We start from the raw sequence: 22,115 nt of genomic DNA, 5'->3' as shown, positions 1-22,115 counted from the left end.
GCTCTCACATCTGTGGACTGATCGTCCTAAAATAAATCATATTTAAAGCAGGAACTAGAGTTATTAAAAACCAGGCGCTCACAGCATGCCGAGCTGAGAACAAACACAACACCGTCTGCATGTTGTGACACTTTATTAGGGTGGAAACATGCTCGAGCAAAATGACCAGTAACAACATTCACAGTGTGCAGCTCCAGCATGGGACGAACCAGGCAAATAAATCTGTACTGTCATCACTCATGCTGAGGAAAAGATCCGACTAAAACCCGGTCTAATCAAAGCATTTACCAGAACCTGCTAATCCATTACAAAGTTTATTCTATTTCCAAGCTATGTGATGGACTGAGACAAAAAAGGAACATTTTCAAATGAAAGCTAAGATTAGAAACAAGTCAACACACAGTCTGGGCTGAGATGGGATGTAGATGCAGGATGAGGATGCAGACGATCCTGGGATATGAAGCTCTGCTCTCCGGCTGGGTGCTCTACGCTGAAATCAAAGCTCTGTTAAAGATGCAGTGGCGACAGAGCAGCTCTGAAAGAAGAGTGCTCCATGGATGGTTGCTGTGGCGATGATGGAGAAGATGGAAACTGAAGTGACTGAGTTTGACCCTCTTAAAGAGGGGAGCCCTCCATCAGACGGCGGCAGAGTTGCTACCTGCTTGCCCCGCCCCCTTGGCACGCCCATCTTCAGCCTGAGCGGGAGAAGGGCTGGAATGTCGCTGCCGTCTCATGAAGGGAAAGACACTGATAGAAAGGAGAGGAAGGAAGAAATTCAATCCATGGTTTTATTTTAATAGAGGAGAGTGATGCGAGGAGTATGAGTTCACCTTTTCTTGGTTTCTTGGGGTACAATCGCTTTGGCCAGCATGTTTTTGTACAGGTCAGACTTAAGATACCTGGGATAAGAGTCCTAAACAAAAACACACATATATACAGGTCAGTTTATAGCTTATCAGGGGAAAGAGGTACTACTACAGAGATCTTAGGATGACAAAAATACTGCTTTTGTCCGAGGTAAGGAATGCATCCAAAAACAAAATCCCAGATCTGACTGGTGAGAGAGATCTGAAAATAAAGCCGGAACAAAGCGGAATTCAATTGGCTTTAGTTTGCAAACTTTTCTTGTCATTGCACCCCCTATGGAATCATTTTCCAGCTAAACAAAAGTTTATTTTTTGTTTGTTTGAAACGAACACTGTGCCATCAGTGCCCATTTATCAAAATTTGTAACTAAAAACACATAAATGTGAATAATCTGAGACAAAATTCATGCAAACCAAATAATTTCCTCTGCTAAAGGTCTTGTCTGTCTTCTTATCACTTCTGTTGTTTCTCAAAATTTTGGCATTATCAGCATTTCTAACAAAAGCAACAAGTTGTGGGTTTCCACTCACATCTGAGGATTTGTCCAACTGGAGTAAAAATATGTCACTAAGTTTTCCCACAACTTATTCAGAAACGTCTTTTCTGATGCAAACTCTCATCCCAGATTTCAGCTTGGCGTTGTGTTTTTGTCCAGCATTGTAACAGTAACAGCAGGCACGAGGAGGTCTTCTGCAGTAGTGATGTTTTTTTTAGTCTTACCACGAGCAAACACACCACATTAGAAGCCTCCAGGTCTTTTGATGAGGTTGAGGCTTTTTTGCTTCATGTCTTGTGATGACCAGAATTCAGCTGTTTTTTTCCTAAGGCCTGGTACACACATAACGATTTTTGAGCTGTTTTTAGTCCCGATTTTGCCTCTTCCTGACCTCCGACGGCAAATGCCCGATTACCATGAGATTTCCCTGTCCAATTATCATTTGGTCTAAGGTGTGTTACGAGCTGATATGTCCTGATAATAAGGAACATTGAACATGTTTAATATTTCAGTGCCGATTTCTGAGGAATGCCGACTGCATGCTGACTGTGTGGGTGGTGACGTGATGTAGCCAATCAGAGAGTGAGCTGGCTGGGGAATAAGGAAGTAAATAAAGTCTGTGTTCACGTCTGTTATTTTTTTTAGTTCTGGCTTTTTCTATAGTAGTTCCAAGACCACCATCATTCCCTCGTCCTGTATGTCCTCTTCCATGCTGTGTGTTGTGTTTTCCGGTTGTTACTATGTTTCTTTTTCTTCGTTTTTTGCCGGTTGTTGCTATGGTTCTTTTTTTTCCTTTTTTGCTGGTTGTTGCTATGGTTCTTATTGTACGTTTTTTGTTGGTTGTTGGTATAGTTCTTAATCTACGTTTTTTGCCGGTTGTTGCTATGGTTCTTCTTTTTCCTTTTTTGTTGGTTGTTGCTATGGTTCTTATTGTACGTTTTTTGTTGGTTGTTGGTATAGTTCTTAATCTACGTTTTTTGCCGGTTGTTGCTATGGTTCTTCTTTTTCCTTTTTTGTTGGTTGTTGCTATAGTTCTTGTTCTACGTTTTTTGCCGGTTGTTGCTATGGTTCTTATTCTACGTTTTTTGTTGGTTGTTGCTATGGTTTTTGTTCTATGTTTTTTGCCGGTTGTTGCTATGGTTCTTCTTTTTCCTTTTTTGTTGGTTGTTGCTATAGTTCTTGTTCTACGTTTTTTGCCGGTTGTTGCTATGGTTCTTATTCTACGTTTTTTGTTGGTTGTTGCTATGATTCTTGTTCTATGTTTTTTGCCGGTTGTTGCTATGGTTTTTGTTCTATGTTTTTTGCCGGTTGTTGCTATGGTTCTTGTTCTACGTTTTCTGTTGGTTGTTGCTATGGTTCTTGTTCTACGTTTTCTGTTGGTTGTTGCTATGGTTCTTGTTCTACGTTTTTTGCCGGTTGTTGCTATGGTTCTTGTTCTACGTTTTCTGTTGGTTGTTGCTATGGTTCTTGTTCTACGTTTTTTGCTGGTTGTTGCTATGGTTCTTATTCTACGTTTTTTGTTGGTTGTTGCTATGGTTTTTGTTCTATGTTTTTTGCCGGTTGTTGCTATGGTTCTTGTTCTACGTTTTTTGTTGGTTGTTGCTATTGTTCTTGCTCTACTTTTTTGCCGGTTGTTGCTATGGTTCTTGTTCTACGTTTATTGTTGGTTGTTGCTATGGTTCTTGCTCTACTTTTTTGCCGGTTGTTGCTATGGTTCTTATTCTACGTTTTTTGCCGGTTGTTGCTATGGTTCTTGTTCTATGTTTTTTTGCCGGTTGTTGCTATGGTTCTTGTTCTACGTTTCGAAGTTTCTCTCGCTTGGAGGACTAGACTGTAGATCAGTTGCAGGACAGCATCGTTATGTCTGTGTTGTTCTGTGATGACATTTTCGGAGAACACCACACACAATACAATCAAAACTGATTTTTTTTATTTTCACACATGAGGTCTCGACCAGATAAAAAATATCATAAGAGTAAAAAAAGTCGTTATGTGTGTACCAGGCCTAAAAGAAACTGACCAACCAGTTGCTTTCTGGTAAGATGCTGCTGGCTTCCTGCTGCTGTTAGCTGGTTTCTTCCCACATAAGAAACATAAGGCCTTGATTCAAATATTAAAAGTATCAGTACCAACATTAGTATCAATCGATACTAGTGTAATAACATCAATACTGTAGTTTGAGTTCCTTTAGGTGCTGCAACATTTAATCAAAGTGACCTGGCTATCTGTGTCTAAAGTGCCTCTCCATCGCAGCGTGGAGCCATCACACTTCCCTCCTCATCCTCTTCTCTTGTATTTTGATGTTGTGCTGTCATGTGACTCAAGTACACTGGTAAACAAGCAAGTAAACAGGTATCGGCCAACAGCACACATTTATTCTATTAAATTCTAAAAACTGGTTAGATACCAGACTTGATGTGAGGAAGCAAACAATTTAATTTTCTGTTTGCTTTTAGTAAACTTCCTATTCACATTACCAGTTAATGGATCCTTGATGGTTGGATATTTATGCAGTAAACTGATTTAAAAACTCTCTGCTGTGTTACTTTCACAACAAGCTCATTAGCTCGGATGTAAACAAGAAACACCAGTGCAGATCTCCACCAGTCAGACACATTATGACCATCGGAAAGTGAATTGAAAAACATTCTTTATTCTGTAAGCAAGTAAGCACCACTCTCTAGATATAGGACTCTAGATGTACTAGAGAGCAGTGGGTAGCCATATTTTGGAGCTCAGGTAGCAATTGTGGGGGGTTAAGGGCCTTGCCCAAGAGTCAAGCCCACCTATGTAACCAATAGGCTACACCTCCCCCTTAAGCTGGTGTAAGAATCTGAGCTACTTCAAGAAGGGCCTAAATGTGACCTCTAGATACTGGAGGTCATAAAATCAACACAACTGCATAACTTCTGTGGTGGTCAGGAGCTTAAACTCCACAAACCAATCATGGGTATGGGTAGCCAAGGCTGACTAATGACTTTTGGGAACAAAGGCTGGTCCGTGCTGTCGGATCCAACTGATGAAAGAACTGAAGCTGGCCCTGATAAAAAAGGATCGGTAACTTACAGGACTGAAAGGATGAAGGAAAGCTTGGTGTCGGATACCACGTTGAGTTGAGTCTCAGTGTTTCAGGGCTGCTTTAACTTAAGAAACTGGTCATAATGTTATGACTGATCAGCCAGCCAGACTAAGTGTGAGACTCAGACCTTCTTCATGAGGAAGTAGATGTGCATCTGTGCATCATCCAGGACAAAGCGATGCGGCCGTTTGATCCCCTCTAAAGTTTTATCCATGGTCTTACTGTCGATGTTGACCCAGCGGGCGGCTCCAGGAGCCAGGAAATTCCTAGATGACAGAAAAGAGTGGCTGTCTTAGGATGAAGATTAGCTTTAGCAGGTTTGAGGAGGTCAGAGATGTTTGTGTGTAAACACCAACTTATAAACATCCTCCACTTTCTCAATGATCTTGGAACTTTCTCCGTGTCTAATTTCCTCACAAGCCTGCCAGAAATACAGGTTCTCCGCTGAAATTAGAGACAAACACATGTTTTGGTGCAAGAAAAAAACACTTTTTATAGCATCTTTGCTAATATTTCATGAGACGTCTGAATGAGCATCAAGCCAAGTTTGCTCAAACAATCAAACATTGTCGTCCATCCTTCTCACCACTAAACTCTTTCTCCAGGTAGGTCATGAACTCCCGTCTCCCCATGGGGTCACTGAGGAGCTCCACGAAGCTGAAGCTCCAGCGCTCCACTCGAAGCCGTGTTGGGATGGGTACACTGCAAACATTGGTGAAAGTCAGAAGGCTAGATCCAGACACACTAATGCATTTCATGCAAAAATAAATAAATCAAGTCTGTAACTCCTCATTTTCTGGCTAAAAATGACAAACTCAGGATGGAAAGATATCGCGTTGGAGCAATTAATGAGGAAAACAGTTTGAGTTGTCCAGTCAGAATCCAAATCCTGACTGCTGTTTCTTCTTCCATTCATTCCCAGTTAAACAAATCAGATAAAATAAAGCTGGTAAACATAAAGAAGGAGGTAATAATACTTATGGTTAGCTTTAGTCTCCATCTTTTTCTTTACAGCAGAGAAGCAGCTGAAGTTCAAATCTACTTATTTTTCTCTAATAAATTTGTTTGCTTGTTAGAAGGATATTTCTCATTTCAAGGCTTGTTTGGTCAGCGATGGCACCTGTTTTTGGACGGGGGGTTGTTTCTTAGTTCTCCCCAAGATTGTGAGTGTGAGTGGTTGTTTGTCTCTCTGTGTTGGCCTTGACATGGACTGGCAACCTGCCCAGGTTTTATCTTGTCTTTCACCTAGTAGCAGTTAGGATAGGCTTCAGCCCCATGTGACCATCCATCTATTCTCTACCACTTATCTAGGGTTGGGTTGTGGAAAAGGTAGCCTAACCAGGGCAAGCAGGGAAGCAGAGAGACCCAGAATTATCTCTCCCTGGCCACTTCTTCAAACTCCCACGAGGGAATCACAAAGCATTCTCAGGCCAGCTGAGAGACATATTCCCCCACCCCCAGTGTGTCCTGGGTTATCCCCAGGGCTTCCTCCCAGTGGGATGTGCCCAGAAAACCTCCCCAGAGAGGTGTCCAGGAGGCATCCTAACCAGATGCCCAAGCAACCTTATCTGACTCGATCATCACTCAATGTAGAGGAGCAGTGGCTCTACTCCAGCCCCTCTCAGATGACTGAGCTTCTCACCTTATCTCAAAGACAGAGATTTTGTATATTTCTTTGAATAATGCAGTTTGGCCACACCAAAGTTTAAAAGGAGAACACTTTGATTAGATAACACAAAGACTCCACGGCGCTCTCCTTTAAAAGTAACTAAAATGTCTTTATTTCCATGGCATAGTCATGGTGACCTTTAAAATCACAACACGTGTCAGCCTTCTGGCCTTCCTCAGGGAGTCCAACAGACTTAATGAGCTCAAGGTGTCTTTATAATGGAATTCCACCACCAGGGATTCTCCACCTGTAATGGGACTTTCCATGAACAACACTCATCCCATAGGAACCATAGGAAAAAACAACAAAGAGCTGAAGAGAGAAACATGGATGCAAAACTACACCAGGAGATGATGTAATTTAAATAGGATGCTCTCATTTAACACAAAATATCCACGCTAACAGTTGACAACAATACATCATAAACATTACAAGACAGATTCAGAAAATAACAGAAATGTTCACAAAAATCAAAGCTTTGCTGCTCACCTTTTCATATGGAAAGGGGAATATGATCAATACTATGCATGTCAGTGGATCACGGTTGTGATGTACCAAGAAATGTCCGGCTGTAGGACAGCTAACATTACCTGTAATTGCATGTTAATATTCGGCCAATCTGTCTTGCAGATGCCTCTGTGTTTCCCGCAGGAAGGAGGATTGCTGTAAGTCCCATTACAAGTGGGGAATTATCATTGGTGGAATTTTACTATAAAGACACACTGAACTAATTAAGTCTGTTTGACTTCCTGATGAAGGCCAGAGGACTGAAATGTGCTGGTGTTTTTAATAGTCACTATGACTATGCCATAGAAATAAAGGCATTTTAATAACTTTTAAGGGGGAGTTCCTTGGAGTTTTTGTGATATCTAGTCCTCTCTAGACTTCTTAATTGCTGGTGTGATGTATGTTGTGCATGGCATGAAGTGGTGGTCAGCTTAGCTCATTGCCGACCAAAGCGTGTTCTCAGTTGTTGGAAAATGCCTTGTTCTTGTTTTTTTTTGTTGTTGTTCTTCTGATCATTCAAATTATCAAACTGATCAAGGTTACTTCAGGGTTTATTGTAAAAATGGAGAGCAAGCCAAGGATTACATGAAAAGATGAAATGCAAAACATTGAAAGGAGTTCAAAGCATGCCACAGTCTGTAAGGTTCATAAATGATTTTACATCTGCTGGCTAGGGTCCTAAGCTATGTTGTATTAAATAAAGCTGATGTAAATAAAAGCTACTTTCTTGTTTTAGACTGTGGCTGCTAAGCAAGAAGGTGACAACAGGTGAGTTGAGCTCATTTTAATATGAGCTAATATATTTGCTTCATTCACTAGAGCATCCTAACAATCATTATGATGAAGTTGACAGACTGGGCTCCTACGAAGAATCTTGGCCATGAAAGAGTTTGTTTACACCAAACATATGACACCATAAAAATATCAAAGTGTGTACTTAAAGGGGCCGAAACAATGCAGGCTATTCCATGAAGGGTTCATAACTGCTTTGCCCATCAACACACCGAGAACTTAAGACTTCCAAACTTTGCTCATCTACTTGGTCGTGTAGAAGCTGGTCTGAAGCCCGACGCAGCTCAACATACTGGGGAACTGAACTGGTATTAATGTATGAACATCTATGCCATTACATAGCTCAACTCTTTAAGGCTTGAACTTGCATCTAAACTTTCTAACTCACATCCTCTATGAACAACATTAGCCATTTTGGATTGTTTGCCCACCACTTTGTTCACCAGAAAAACAGTGGGCCTCAACTCACTTTTTAGGGCATCTTCACTGTTCTGACCATTCTGACCTCCATCCATGCTATTGCTGAGACTCGACTTGTTTGCTGGTTCTGTTCACGTGAACTTATTCTGGTGATATTTGCTGTCACAGCTGGATGCAGTGATCTACTCATTGCTTGTGTTTGCTCTCAGGTTCTCAGTTTTGTTCTGGGTATTGCTGAAGTGCTCTTTGTGACAAAGGTCCCATTCTTTTGTTGGCTTTATTTACTTGTTGAACCTGAACTTTAGCTTAAAGCTTTGATACTTAAATACGCTTGAGAACTGACTGTGCACATTTGTAGCTTAATCACAAGTCCTTGTCTTTTAACCACAACTTTGGAGGCTCATTAATCAAAGTCAGCTTCCCAATCTTGCATTTTCCTAGTGTTCATGTAAAGTTTCAATGCTAAATTTTCTTAGCTTTGAACTGATTTTGTTTTATTTATTCATGTTTAGTCTTATTTACTTTTATTATCTTTATTACCTCCTTTATCTATAGTTTTTATTCTTGTTGGTCTTATCTGTTCTTAGTGTTGTTAGGTTTATTTGATCTGTTTTTTACTTTTAACAGTTTTTTACAGTGGTTTCCTCATGAGGATCCTCGGGGGTTGTTGCCATGGTGATCCACCTTGTCTGGGTGGCTGGGGGTCCTGCACTGCAGCCCTATGGCTCTGGTGTAGACTCCGGCCTGCCCTGGCTGGTACCTGTTGGTGGAGCCCTCTGTGGTCATGGGTGGGCTGGCTTCTAGTATAAATGGATCTCCAAGATATAATTTCCTCACAGCAGCATCAAGCATCAAGCCAGATGTTTATTTCTTTTAACATTTGTATACCTACATTCCATTAAGAGACAGTAACAAGGGACTGCAGCTCATGCACTTTGTTTGTGTACGTGTGTGGGTGTGAGCATGCATGTGTGATTGTGCGTGAAAGAGATTATAATGAAGTGTATGTTTTTAAACTGCTTTGTTATACGTTTTTGTGTGGGAAAAGTGCTTTATAAATAAACTGATTTGATTTGATTTGATTTGATTTGATTTGAATAAATTAATCTGACTTTCTCCAGACCTGAATCCAATCAGTAATCTGTAGTGAAGAGTTGACATTAGAGTGATGGCAAACCTGGCAAAGACTTGTAGATCATTGCAAATGAGAAATGGTTGAAAATCCCAGTTTTGATTGCTGGGGTGAATAATTATTTGCCACTGACTATGGACAAAGAATACAAGCCAACTTGGAAGTGCCTCCTTTGGTAAAAATATAAAAAACATTATAGATGTAGTGAAAACGTATCATTAACTTCTATAAAAGTGTCTTCCTGTTACTTTCCACTTGCTTAAATCATTTCCAGCCAAAGAAAACCATAAAATTCTCTTTAAACTAAAGTTTTACATAGCGATGAATCATTTAGGCCTTAACTGTGTATTAACTTCAAACTACAACAAAATAAATGAGTGTCTCGTCTCACATGTCTGCATTCATCGTCCAGTGTGCAGTGTCATCAGAGATCCAAGGGTTACTGGGAAGGCAGCCTTGCATGATGGGATCGTGGTTCTGGTACTGCTCGCTGTATTTCACAAAACTGCACGAATGCACAAGCATGTCCACAGAAACACACACACACACACACACACACACAGTATTATTGTATTAGTGCGGTAGATCATAACAGTTAATGGCCACTAATTCCAACTTGCCTCAGGAAGCATCCATTAGAGGCTCTTACAGCAGAAGCACTAAGCTCAACGTGCATGTGTGTGTGTGTGCTTGCCTGCTAGAAGATGGAGAATTCGGTTCAGGCAGTGGCACATCCATTAGATCTTATGTGTTATCTGTGTGTGTGTGCATGTGAGCCTTCTTTAGACTGACACATACCTCTCTAAACAAATGGATGACTTTACACGGTTTCTTCCAAGAGCGTGCCTCGAGGTTTCAATCTGGTAACAAAGGCAGGTATGCACAAATCTAATACACACACATACAAATGTCAACAATGCACTTAGAGTGATGGCATCACTTACCTCTCTTTTGTAGTAGTCGCTGTTCTAGTTCTGAAAAGAGTAAGATAATGTCATCGCGTGTCTGTGAATATTAAAACGGGGCTTATTTGTTCGTGTTGTGGCACTTGTACACTTACTTTTGAACAATCCCAGAAGCAAGAGGAAAAGGAAAATAGTAGAAGAGTCAGATATTGTGTGTGTGTGTTATCACTAAATTTACCAGAGAGGATTTAAAATAGGATGTAGAGAAAGTCACTGACCAGTGTCACTCTCAGACTGAAGTTATTTGGTCGCTCTAGACCCATATCCAACACATTATGCACCCCAGGCTGAAAAAGCACATTCATATAGTTATTTTTGCCATGTGTGGTTATATAGAATATTTGTGTGTGTGGCATGTGAGTAAGCACTTAACCTTCCCTGAGCTTTCCACATCACTAGCTCTGACTTTTATTCCCAGGTTTCTTTCTTTTTCTCCAAGCCCTTGTCCCTAATTTATATGGTCATGACTAGACAGAGTCCCTCCTGCAAACATTAGTCCTGTTTCGCACTTGTCTTCTCCCATTGCTGCCTCTCTACACTTTCCATCATCCCTTTCTTTCTCTCACCTGCTTTACTTCTTTCAGTTTGGATGTCTATGTGTAAAAATAAAGTGGTGTTTAAGGAACAGAAAAAACGTGGAACATGGCGATTTGCTTTTCCCTCGCTATGCCACACCCCCACCTCACCGTTTCCCCTGTTGTGGGCTGACGCTTTTACCAGATAGTTTGAATATTTCATGCTGGAGGTGGAAGGAACTGAAGGTGAACATTAGCAGGCCTCTGTTTTATATATACTGTCGTACAGTTTTCAGTGGCTCTTATGATATTGTTTTATGTAATATTACATTATATTGCGGAGTCGCTGGCTAATTTATAAGGTCCACCTTGCTAGTACCAGGTCGGTCCTCCTGTTACCTTCAGAACTGCCTTAATTTTTGGTGTCATAGATTCAACAAGGTGTTGGAAACATTCCTCAGAGATTTTGCTCCATATTGACATGACAGCATCACACAGTTGCTGCACATCCATGATGAGAATTTCCTGTTCCCCCACATCCCAAAGTTACTCAATTAGATTGAGATCTGGTGACTGTGGAGGCCGTTGGAGTCCATTGAACTCATTGTCATGTTCAAGAAAGCAGCTGGACATGATCTGAACTATGTGACATGGTGCATTATCCTGCTGGAAGTAGCATCAGAAGATGCTACACTGTGGTTATAAAGGGATGGACATGGTCAGCAACTATACTCAGGTAGGCTGTGGTAAGTGTACCAATAAAATATTCCTCCACCCCAATTCTGAGCGTACCACGTTGCCATGTTTTAAAGTCACTTAAATCTCCTTTTCTTCCTCATTCTGGTGCTCAGTTTAAAGTCGTCATCATCATGTCTACATGCTACATGCTAGTAGTCACTGCCCTGTGATTGGCTGATTATCTATTTGTCTATTGAAGTAATTGAACAGGTGGACTTGATATATATATATATATATATATATATATATATATATATATATATATATATATATACATGGTTAAATTGATTTTATTTTTAGTTTATATCTCAGTGTTTATGGAAATACAACAAGTAGTATGGTACAGTTCAGCTGGGTACAACAGAAAATGGTTTTGGTCAGGCTTACATTGACATGAACAGATTAGTTTGCTTCAGTCGATTACAGATACCAGTATAGCACAGTACAGTGAGGTAAAAGTTACTGTTGAACGTACCGGGGGTCTGTTAATGAGCCAGTAAGCCTGCTCCTGACACTCTAAAACAATACGGTCTGCCTTCCGCCTCTGTTTGGATGCTCTAAACAGGAATCACAGTGTAAGTCTGGATATATATTTTGCTTTTGTGTGGGTGCATGCATGCATGACAGTGTACCTAAGTTGCTCTCTGGCTTGCATCACCACAAAGTCCCAGGTGTGGTTGATCTTCTTGTGCAACACACTGTACCTTTCCTTAAAAAGAAAATGGAGAGAGAAAGCGGAGTGATGACACAGGGCTCTTACGGCAGTCTTGTACATAATTTATCATACTGTACGCATGCATTCTCTGCCTCCTAGAGATGCTGACACACACAGTCTCTTCACCTTTTCATATTCCATCAGCTCTCCTTGTTTCCTTATGTTCTTTTTAGCCAAATAAATTGCTGTGAACAGAGAAAACAAAGAAAGAAATTATGCAGATAATCAGATTTATCCACACCTGCACCATTTTCCTCATCCTGTTTGAAGTAGAAGCTTAATTTATTCAAATACAGCATTTAAAAGTGGATTTGATTAATGTAATGTAAATAAATACAGTCATGTGAAAAGAAGTACACCCTCTTTCATTTCTCCACTATTACATATCAAGTGTAAAAAGTCCTAGTCATGTCCAGGTCTTTTAATTAGGTCAGTACAACCTCACTTCCACAATGTGACATAATAACTGTACAATTATGTATTGAACAAAGACTACGCCAAAAAAAAAGGAAGCAGGGTTTGAATAACTGAATACACTAGGATCCAGTAGTTTGCAGAACTACATTCAGCCACAATAACTAGAAGTACTCTTTTTTGTGTGTGTGGTTTCTAACATCATCGTGGAGGTCTTTGGATTCATGCTTCTTTATAGCTTTGCATCAGTTCATTGATGTTTGCAGCATTCTTTTATGCACTGTTTTCTTAAGCTCCCATCACAACATTTCAATCAGGTGTAAGTCTGGACTTTCGGTTTGACCTGTCTGCTTTATACTCATTCAGCTGTCAGAAAGATGGCCTCACATTTGACTGTAGAATATTTCAGTATCCAGAGGAGTTCATGGTCCACACAATGACTTCAAGATATTCAAATAATGTGGTTGTAAAACAAGCCCAGATAATCAGCCCTCCACTGCCGTGCTTGACAGCTGGTATGAGGTGTTTGTGTTGATATACTGTTTGGCTATGTAAAAAGCTGCATATTATACTTAAATAAATGCATCTTTGTCTCATCTGTGCAGTGGATGTTGTTCCAGAAATCTTGGGGTTCGTTTAGATGCAACTTTTCAAAACTGAGCTGTGCTGCCATGTTGCTTTTACAGAGAAAAACCTTTCACCTGCAACTCTTCCAAAAAGTCATACTTGTCCAGTCTTTTTCTAATTCTACTGTCATAAACTTTTACATTTAACATGCTAACTGAGGCCTGGAGAGTCTGAGATGTATCTCTGAGCATTGCACTGTGGGCTGAACGTCCGTTCCTGGCAAGATTGGCTGCTGTCTTGAATGTTTCCCCCTTGTAAATATATGTGATAGTTCGGAAATAACCCTTCTCAGATTGATGGGCAGCAACGATTTCTTCTCAGAGATCATTGCTGATGTCTTTCCTCCTTGGCATTGTGTTAACACATCTACTCCAGACCAACAAACTGGCTAAACTTCTGCTTTTATAGAGGCAACCACACTGATGATGATCTATCAATCACCAGCATTTGATTACCAGCACTTAGCTGCTACTTAATGTCTTAATTCTTATAGAAGCTATAAGGTTAGACTTAATTTTCCTCACACTAGTTCTGCATTTTGTCTTAGTTTGTCTGCCTACCCTCCAGAATCCTTTCTATTGCCTTCCCACTAACTTCACATCTCTTACCATAGTCCAGCTCTGTAGCAGGCCACCTCGTACTAGTCCAGAAGTAAGGAGTCTGAAAAACACACCACATATTTTCTTTTTTTAGAGGCTGGTATTAAGATAGGCTATGAAAAAGAGAGTGCAGATGGATGAGGGATTACTGTTGGAAGTAGGCTAATGGAGGGTGTAAAAGGGAGATAGACACTAACAGAAAGGGACTATTTAAAATAAAGACAGCTGGAAGAAGGGTGGCTTTTTACAGACATGACATGAGAAGGTTGGTGGTCTGACCTGGAAGCGATAAGGCGTCTCATCAGGCCGTAACACGAGGGACCGTGGCTCTTTGAGAGGGTAAATATATCCGTATTTCACCAGCATGCCACCAACATGCAGAGCCTCTGTTAAACACCACAAAAGAAGTCTCAAACTTTTAGCCTGACTGGCTTTCAGAAGACGAAGGTCACAAATTTAACAAAGCTCCCACACCAGCTGAGCCTGTCATAGTAAAAAAAGATAAATATGACATGGGAGGGCAGAATTTTCTCATGGTGTCATGTGTGATTGCACATGAGAGATGCTGATTTTGTTGGAAGTGAAGCTCCACACGAACAAACTGATCCTGGAAAATTATTATTTTTAGCAAAGTGCTGCACATTTTCTATCAAACACAGACTCGCCCTCTTAAATAAAAGCCCATCAATCTTCCTTCTGTTCTCATTTGTTAAAAAGCCTCACTTTTATAAGTGACAGCTCTCCCCCCCAAAAAAGAGAAAAAAAGCTTTGTGCTGCATTTTAATCAGCTTTTTGCTGACTAACTCCACTCTCTCCACCAACCTTCAGTTTGTTTTGTTTTGTTTTGTTTTTTTGTTTTTTGTTTTTTTTTAACCTCTAATTTTACTCATGGAGATTTTCTCCCTGGAGGAGAAAAGTCTCCACAGGGACACTTATCAAACACACATCATCAGGTGACTTAATCAAACCTGGTCCCACTGAGCCTCAACCTTATTCCTGTTTACTGGAAACAGCACCCCCCTCCAATCACACACGTCTTCCCTTCCATCTCATCTTCTGAGAAAACACCATATCCTGGCAACTCACCGAGAACAACACACACATAATACACATAGAACTTACCTTCCTCCCAGATACAGTATTTTTGAATCAACCATGTAATTATATCATGACCTGTAAAACAACATATAAAAAAAGATTCATTAAAAAGATTTAAAAAGTAAAAGTAAAAGAACTTCCTCCCTCCTCTCAGCAAAGCAGCCACAGTACTCTCTAAAATTATCTTCTGCATTTTGTATGACTGCTGGGACAAAGGGTGCTGCTGGTAGTGTCGCACATGCACACAGATTTCACAGAAGCACACACACACCTGTCATGGCGTGTGGAATGACAGTGATGAGGAGCCTTTGGTTTCTCATCTTCATGCCCATGTCAGGGTCTTGCATGGCCACAATCACTTTCTCCATCTGTCATTGAAATGCACGCAGACGCGCGCAAACACACATGAGCAGGCATATACTGATGATAAAAATAATAAAAGATGATAAAGACAAGCTTTTATAAATAAGTCAGAAGTTATTAAAAAAAAATAGTGCTCACATCGTGCAGTAGCCTACGCTTAATAATGGTTGTTTTTTGTTCTGGGATACGTCCAGATGTGTTGGATGCAGTCGGGATTGATTGCTTCTACAGAAAATATTTTACTAAAATAAATCAAACTACGACAGAATCTTACCTTCCGAAAGCAAACCAGTTGTTCTCGGTGCCAGCCTCCTTTAGCCATTGTGTTGATGGTCATGTTGTGGGCTGATGTCCAAGCAGTGCTTGGGATCACTCGACGGGACGGTAAAGTGCCGAACACCGAAGTGCTGTCAGGAGCGCGCAACGGCGGGAGCGCACAACTGTCCTGTGGCTGTCGGGGGCGCGCCCATGTGTAGTTCAGGGATTACAGTGCCAAAGTGGTTTTCTATGAGGAGCCGTTTTTTTCCACAGTTAAATAAACAGATTAATCAATTTTTACATTTTTCAACAATTATTTATTTAATAACAGTTATTGATTTATTTAATTTATTTTTGCAGACAGACAGACAGTACAAAAAAGCTCCCCACAAAAAGAAACCCTATGTTAAAATTCAAAAGCCTTTGTTGGCTTGAATAAACAACAGTATGTTAGGTTAAGTAGCTAACCATATTAGTCATCAAACCAACTCAAGGGATGAACCAGTGTTGTGTCCACACATACTAGGCAACTCTGCAACACACTTTCTTTCTTTCTTTCTTTTCATTTCATTTTTTTGGGGGGGTCGCTGTCTTGATTCGCCCTCCAGACTGGTGGCAGTAATGCGCCATGATGTTGTTCGTAAACCGCGAATAAACAGTAGAAGAAGAAAAACAGGAAGTGGCTCCGTTGGTGATTTGCGAGAGCTTCAATTCTGCTAATTTTATTTATATATTGGAGAAGGATTAAACGCCCTTTGAAGAGGTATGCGATTTAATGTTATATGTTGACATTTTGGAGATGTTACCGTCTGTTAGCGTTGTGTCGGAGCTGGAAACAGCAGCTGTATGTCACATTGCTAACGCTAGCTGTAGTAGGATGGAGGAGATCAGCCCCAAGTATCATTACAGTTAACATTGTAAACGTTCAAACTAAGTTTTAAAATCATTCCTGTTATATTTCTTGTCATTATGAAGTCATTTTTCTTTTATGGTGGTATGAACAAACGCACAAGAGGGATCGATGATATATTGTGTCTCAGCTGCGTGTTTAGTTGGTCTACATTTCCTTCCTAGCATATAACACATCATTTCCAGACTGTAAAACCAGATCTACATTATTATTACTCATGTTGCATAATTAAAAGTTTATAGCCACAATTAAAAATCAATTCATGTTGAAGTAGCTGCAGGGATATGAATGTCATTTATCACCCTGGATGTATCAGTAATTTTACATTATTAGACTTTATTTGTAAACACATTTTGTTTATTGCATCATTTTATCTCTGTTAGGCTGTGATGGGTGACATACGTCAGTCGTTGCTGCCTCGAGATGTGCTGAGTGCCGCCAAGGAGCTGCTGTATCATCTGGACATTTACATATGCAACCTGGTTCAGTCTGGGAGGCAGCCTCCTCAGGTTGACTCAAAAACCCTGGAGCTGGTCGAGGAGTTCATTTTTCATGCGCCCAAGGACAGAAATGCCCCACCCAGAGTAAGACACAATCCTGAAATGCATGTACACAAATATAAACAAAGATGCCAATGATTTTCTTTGTGTTTTTTCTCCCAGAGGATGAGTGCTCTGCAAGAGCTCCAGCTGCTGGAGATCATGTGCAGCTGTTTTCAGGAGCAGAGTCGAGACACCGTTCGCCAGCTCATGTTCTCTGCCCTCTTCAATCTCCAAGGAAACCAGGCAGATGAAAGTCGCATGGCACTGCTGGGCAAGCTTGTTTCCATGGCAGTTGCTGTGAGCAGGGTGCCTATCTTGGAATGTGCTGCCACCTGGTTACAGGTGAAGTTTCTTACGCACAAACATGCGTAACATCATCTTCAAGATAGGAAATTTTGTTGATATCGCCCAGCCCTACTCAGCAGACATCACTTTACTAATTCCTAGATAAAATTAGCTGCTATCCTCTGGTTTTCACTGAAAGTAAGGTGAGTTTTTTTTATAGGATGAGACAACCATTTACATTTTCTACTGTATTCCAGGTGGATTTACTCTGACACAGTTACACATATCTCAGTTTTGACACTTTTGTAGTAATCTCACACATCTCAGCTTTCTTTTGAGACCAAGCGTTTACATACAGCCCTTGTAGTTATGAAGATATACTTAAATTAGTTTACTTATGTCATTTCAGACAGGATGCAGGAAAAATAGGCCTTGTAAAGAAGAGGTTAAAATGTCATTAGCATGGATTATTACAATCTATATTTTGGAGTTTTTGTGGACCCTTTTTATGTTTATGCATGTGTTTAACCACTGCTGTTCTGATTGAGTACCTCTGGTTGTTTTTACCCTGTAGAGAGCCCATCGTGTGTACTGCGTACGCCTGGCGCAGGTACTGGTGGACGATTACTGCAGCATGGTTCCCGGCTCTGTGCCCACCTTGCAGAATATCCACAGTGCCAGCCCACGTTTCTGCTGCCAGTTTATCACTGCTGTCACCACCCTCTATGACCTCACCTCAGGTACTCTAGAATAACACACAACTTCAACACACATAAACCTCAGGACCTTTAATAAATGAGCCCAGACCTCAGCAACGTCTTTCGTGCTTTCAGAGGAGCTCACCCCTCCACTAGAACTCCTCCAGATGATCGTGTCGTGGATCCAAGACGATCCCCGCCTAGTCCTGATCACTTTCCTGAACTCGCCTCTCTCAGGCAGCCAGCCAATCAGCTCGCTAGATGTCACACCTCTTGGAGGTTTAGTACGTTGGTGCGTCAAAGCGCCGCTGGCCTACAGGAGGGATAAGAAGCAGGCGCTAACCAGCGGGAGCTCTCTGAGTGAGCCCGAAGCAGGTCCTCTCTTCTCTGCTCTCCATCTAAGTGTTCTGCAGGTGTGTGTGTGAGCTTTGATACACATTAACAATAAACATACAATATAAAAAAAACTCTAGAACATACCAAGATTTCTCTATCTTCTGCCATATGTTTAGGTGTTCATGCTTTTGCCCACCATTCTGAATGAGAAGGGGCTCTATGGTCGCCTGGCGCTGCTTCAGATGGAGTCCCTGGCTGCTTTGACCTCTGACCTGTCTCGACTGTTGGACCAGGCTGACAAACACATGCACACGTCATCCGCCGAGACACACGCATCATCTCAGCTGGCTCTGGACCGGCTGGCTCAGGCTTTGCAGGTGGCCATGGCCAGTGGAGCTCTACTCTGCTCGAGAGGTACGAGTGAGGGAAGATACGAACAGTGCAACAGTAGGTAATAGAGAAGTGGATGAAAAACAGGAATTAGGCTTCTCTCTGAGGTCAATTTCTACAAACATTAAGTGGAAATAAACATTTTAAATCCACTTTTCACCACTTTGGGCTCATTGTAGGAGTTACTAAGACTTGATATGTAGATGTTAGTTTATAATTTCCAAGTTTTTACTTGGAAGTCAAGCTTTGTTGTGAATTATAACCACCTGAATCACAGAGGTACTCACCTGTTGTCCACTTTGAAAGTCATATTTTCACAGGGTGGTCTGCATTAGTTGGGTCTCCTTTACTAGCAGAGCAAATCTTTGGCATTTTGAAAAGCTGCAACAAAAGAAATTTAGACCAGACTTTTGTATTGCTGGTTTGAAGGTAATAAACTGCTGCATGATGTCACCAGAGGGTGGCACTGTGGGGTATATTTTATCTTTAAACTTATAAGAGGGGAAAACAAACTGCAGTGTTTATCTATAAGAAGAAAATATAGAGCAGGGGTGGCCAACGTCTTTTCTCGAGAGCCACAATCCTGCAGGTTTTCCATGCATCCCTGCACCGACACCCCTGACTTAAACTAATGAGTCATTGTGCAAATCCTTATAGGCTGTTGGATCCATTTAATTTGAGTCAGGTGTGTTGGACCGACGTTGGCCACCCCTGATATAGAGAAATTTATTCAGAAACTACTTTAATCTCTGGGAATATTTGGAATATGGTATCATATCTGGAAAGATGCCACACAGTCTCATGAGTTTATTGTTTGCTGGTTTAGACCAAAAACCAGAACATTTTCCAGTGTTTCCATTCCCTCTAAAGTGCATCAGGTCCTCTTTTAAACAGGCGGAAACCTTTAACATTTGTCTAAGTTTTATTGATTTCTAATTGTTCCGTTCACATTTTGTAAATGTAATTTTTTTCTTCTTTTATTATTATACTAACTCAAAACATTTGAAATTCTAATTTGAAGCCATAGAAAAATTACCTGTATACTTTATTTTACACCACCCGAGTACCAGGTGGAGTAGCATCCCAGCTTCTTTGCTTGCTTTTCAGTGATACTTGACCAGCTTAATCCCAGTAACATATACAGTCATTAAGGGTGATGGTAGCTGATCATTTAAATCCATCGTAGGAAGCTGGTGCGATCCTAAACTTTGCCGATCTACATGTCAAAGTGTCTTTGGGTGAGACACTAAACGAATGATATATCCGTACTTTTATCTGTACCCATACACCATCACTTTAACTCCGTACACCCTGTTCATTATGTTAATGTTCATGCTAGAAGACATTATTTTTCTCCAGTTTATTGCAGCCACTCTGCTCAGATGGCATGTTGTGAGAAAACTGCGACTCTTATATTTAATTATACTGTAGTTTATATACTGTAGTTTATATACTGTCCAATTTCATGTGAATGACGAATACTCCACGCGTCCTGTGACTCTTAATGTTTATGAATTTGAACACACAAGGGCTGATCGGAATGAGTATATGTGAGCTTTCTACTTTTCCAACTCCTTCGTTACTGTAAACCTGCAGAGTGTAACTGTGTGCACATGCTACAGACTCAGCTTTATACAAGTAACTAAGAAATCGAGTTATAAAGAACTCAGAAATGCAAAGGCTACCTTCTTAATTAATGCCACCACAGAAGCAAAGGACAATGCTAAACACATTTGGAAAAATCAAAAAAAAAAACAAACAAAAAAACAGGTCAAACTCATAGAAATAAAACTCTTGAACTTATGCGAAGGAAGGTTGTGAAGCACCGAGCTGGTGAAGGACAAGGACAAGTTGGTTTTAAAAAGGAACGGGTTTTATTAACCCAAAAAAATACTCACGAAACAATTTTGGGCCCTTAAAAGATGTCAAATTAACAAAACTAAACAAAAGTATAACAATAACTCAGAAACTTGAAACTAACTGTTTGACATGTAACTCAAAAGAAACCAAACTAACACAAGAACCAAACTGACCTAACAAACATGAAACTTAAATACTGGCTGATCAGACCAGTCTAACACACATGAGGGGTTAACAAATATTAACAAATACATTTAGCAATGAGGAAAAACCTAAAGTTAGTTCACTTATTACTTAAAAGAAATTACCAAAAATGAAACAAGAAATCAAACTAATCAAAATCCAAACAACAAATCTAAATATTTAAAGAATATGGAGGCAACTGATCTTCCCTCTGGAAGGAGCTGGCTTGGTCTAGGCCAGGGGTGCCCAAGTTCGGTCCTCAAGATCTGCCATCCTGCAACTTTTAGATGCAACCCTTCTCCAACACACCTGAAATATCTGACATATCTGAAATGTGTGGGTGTAGTGGGGGTTACCACCTTTAAATGTGTGGCCGTAGGTACAGCCATCACAAAGGTGAATGTGCAATGTCATCTAGGTGTAGTGGTGAATAAATTTAACGCATACTGTACTGATGTAGTTTATAAAATGAATCGGGAAGAGAGCTCTAACTGAAATTTTCCCACCCAATCTTGATGCCTCAATTCTAAATTCACTTCTGATTTTTTCTTTGCAGAGGACCTGCGAGCCATCTGTTCCCGCCTCCCTCACAACAAGTAAGTATTTTATAAATCATCCCTGTGTGGTTTTAAAATGATGCTGTGGTTTATTCCACATTATATTTGGGATGGGCTACAAACAAACTTCCCCCACTGAATAAAAGGATCGGATTATGTCACATTTTCTTCTTTTTGCTTCTTTTCATTCAGGTGTTTTTAAATATATTGATTGTTTTGTTTAGTAAAGAATGAAATAAAAGCTTTATTTCCAGCTATCACCTTCGCTCCTCACAAACATATTTCTGTTAATTTTTCATCTTTTACTTCTTTTAATATTTATGAAGTACCTTTGATGTGAAGCAAACCCAAACTTGATTATTTTTGTGTCTCTGTTTTCCCAGTTTGCTCCAATTGGTTTTGTCCGGCCCAGTGATGTACTACAATAACATCCACACCCCTCCCCTGGCCTACAGCCCGCACGCCGCTCATTCGCCCATCGCCTCCCATCCTACACTCCCCGCACACCCTGCGCACACCCCACACACACCTCTCGCCACCCATCCCGCCTCTCACGCTCAGTATCCCGCTCAGCCGTTCATTACAGGAATGCCGTTCCCATTCCGACCCAGCCACTAAGAGGAAACATTTCCCAACCTGACTGCAGATGTGAAGCTGTGTGTGGATGATGAGCAATGCCTGTTGTTTGATGGTGTGCATGGATTAATGTGTGTTTGTGAGCGGTTTGAACGTGTTTGTTGAATAAATATTTTTTTACTTCATCTGTGGTGTAGTTCTTCTTGTCATCCACTGGTGGTCACTGTTGTGCCATTTCCAGCTGAAGGTTAATATCACACGTAGGACACGCTTCATTTCAGGGTGTTGAAGAGGCTTTAGTAAAGGAAACTCTGCTGTAGGTCTAACTATTCATGCAGATGTGCTTTAGTCTCGTTTTCAGACTGGAATAACAGTGAAATGTTACAGTGGCTTGCTTGAAGTCTTGAGTCGCCCCTTTATTTCTTTAGAAGTTGTTTCCAGGTAGCCTGTAATCTTTTAATGTGGTCTTAAGCAACAGTTCTCCAGTCTTTCTGAAGGTTTTCAAAAAAAATTTTCAAATAAAT

The 22,115-nt window shown here is 40.6% G+C and overlaps 2 protein-coding genes across 3 annotated transcripts; one reads left to right on the top strand and one right to left on the bottom strand.

Moving 5' to 3' along the window:
- Window positions 1–127: 127 nt before the first annotated feature.
- rgs11 (regulator of G protein signaling 11) lies at window positions 128–15,400 on the bottom strand. Of its 2 annotated transcripts, XM_041992254.1 has the most exons (17): window positions 15,271–15,400; window positions 14,905–15,001; window positions 14,658–14,708; window positions 13,815–13,921; window positions 13,545–13,596; window positions 12,022–12,080; window positions 11,813–11,889; window positions 11,656–11,737; window positions 10,146–10,214; window positions 9,907–9,930; window positions 9,761–9,822; window positions 9,354–9,467; window positions 5,029–5,144; window positions 4,799–4,886; window positions 4,570–4,708; window positions 831–913; window positions 128–747 (listed from the first exon to the last, which is right to left on the bottom strand). In XM_041992254.1, exons 1-17 carry the CDS (start codon window positions 15,331–15,333, stop codon window positions 636–638), a joined length of 1,395 nt encoding a protein of 464 aa, XP_041848188.1. In that variant the 5' UTR covers window positions 15,334–15,400; the 3' UTR covers window positions 128–635. The 2 variants fall into 2 exon arrangements, with proteins under 2 accessions (XP_041848188.1, XP_041848189.1); XM_041992255.1 differs by lacking the exons at window positions 13,545–13,596; window positions 13,815–13,921.
- A 500-nt stretch (window positions 15,401–15,900) lies between these two features.
- On the top strand, window positions 15,901–21,775 carry c8h7orf26 (chromosome 8 C7orf26 homolog). The gene is made up of 8 exons (XM_041992256.1): window positions 15,901–16,017; window positions 16,548–16,748; window positions 16,827–17,048; window positions 17,566–17,731; window positions 17,825–18,102; window positions 18,202–18,439; window positions 21,015–21,054; window positions 21,399–21,775. The coding sequence occupies exons 2-8, from the start codon at window positions 16,554–16,556 to the stop codon at window positions 21,631–21,633; spliced, it is 1,374 nt and encodes a 457-aa protein (XP_041848190.1). The 5' UTR covers window positions 15,901–16,017; window positions 16,548–16,553; the 3' UTR covers window positions 21,634–21,775.
- Window positions 21,776–22,115: the final 340 nt, after the last annotated feature.

This window comes from Melanotaenia boesemani, chromosome 8, assembly GCF_017639745.1.
Source record: "Melanotaenia boesemani isolate fMelBoe1 chromosome 8, fMelBoe1.pri, whole genome shotgun sequence".
NCBI lineage: Eukaryota > Metazoa > Chordata > Actinopteri > Atheriniformes > Melanotaeniidae > Melanotaenia > Melanotaenia boesemani.
Note: the sequence above shows the minus strand (reverse complement) of the source record. Positions and strands in the feature narration are given on the sequence as shown.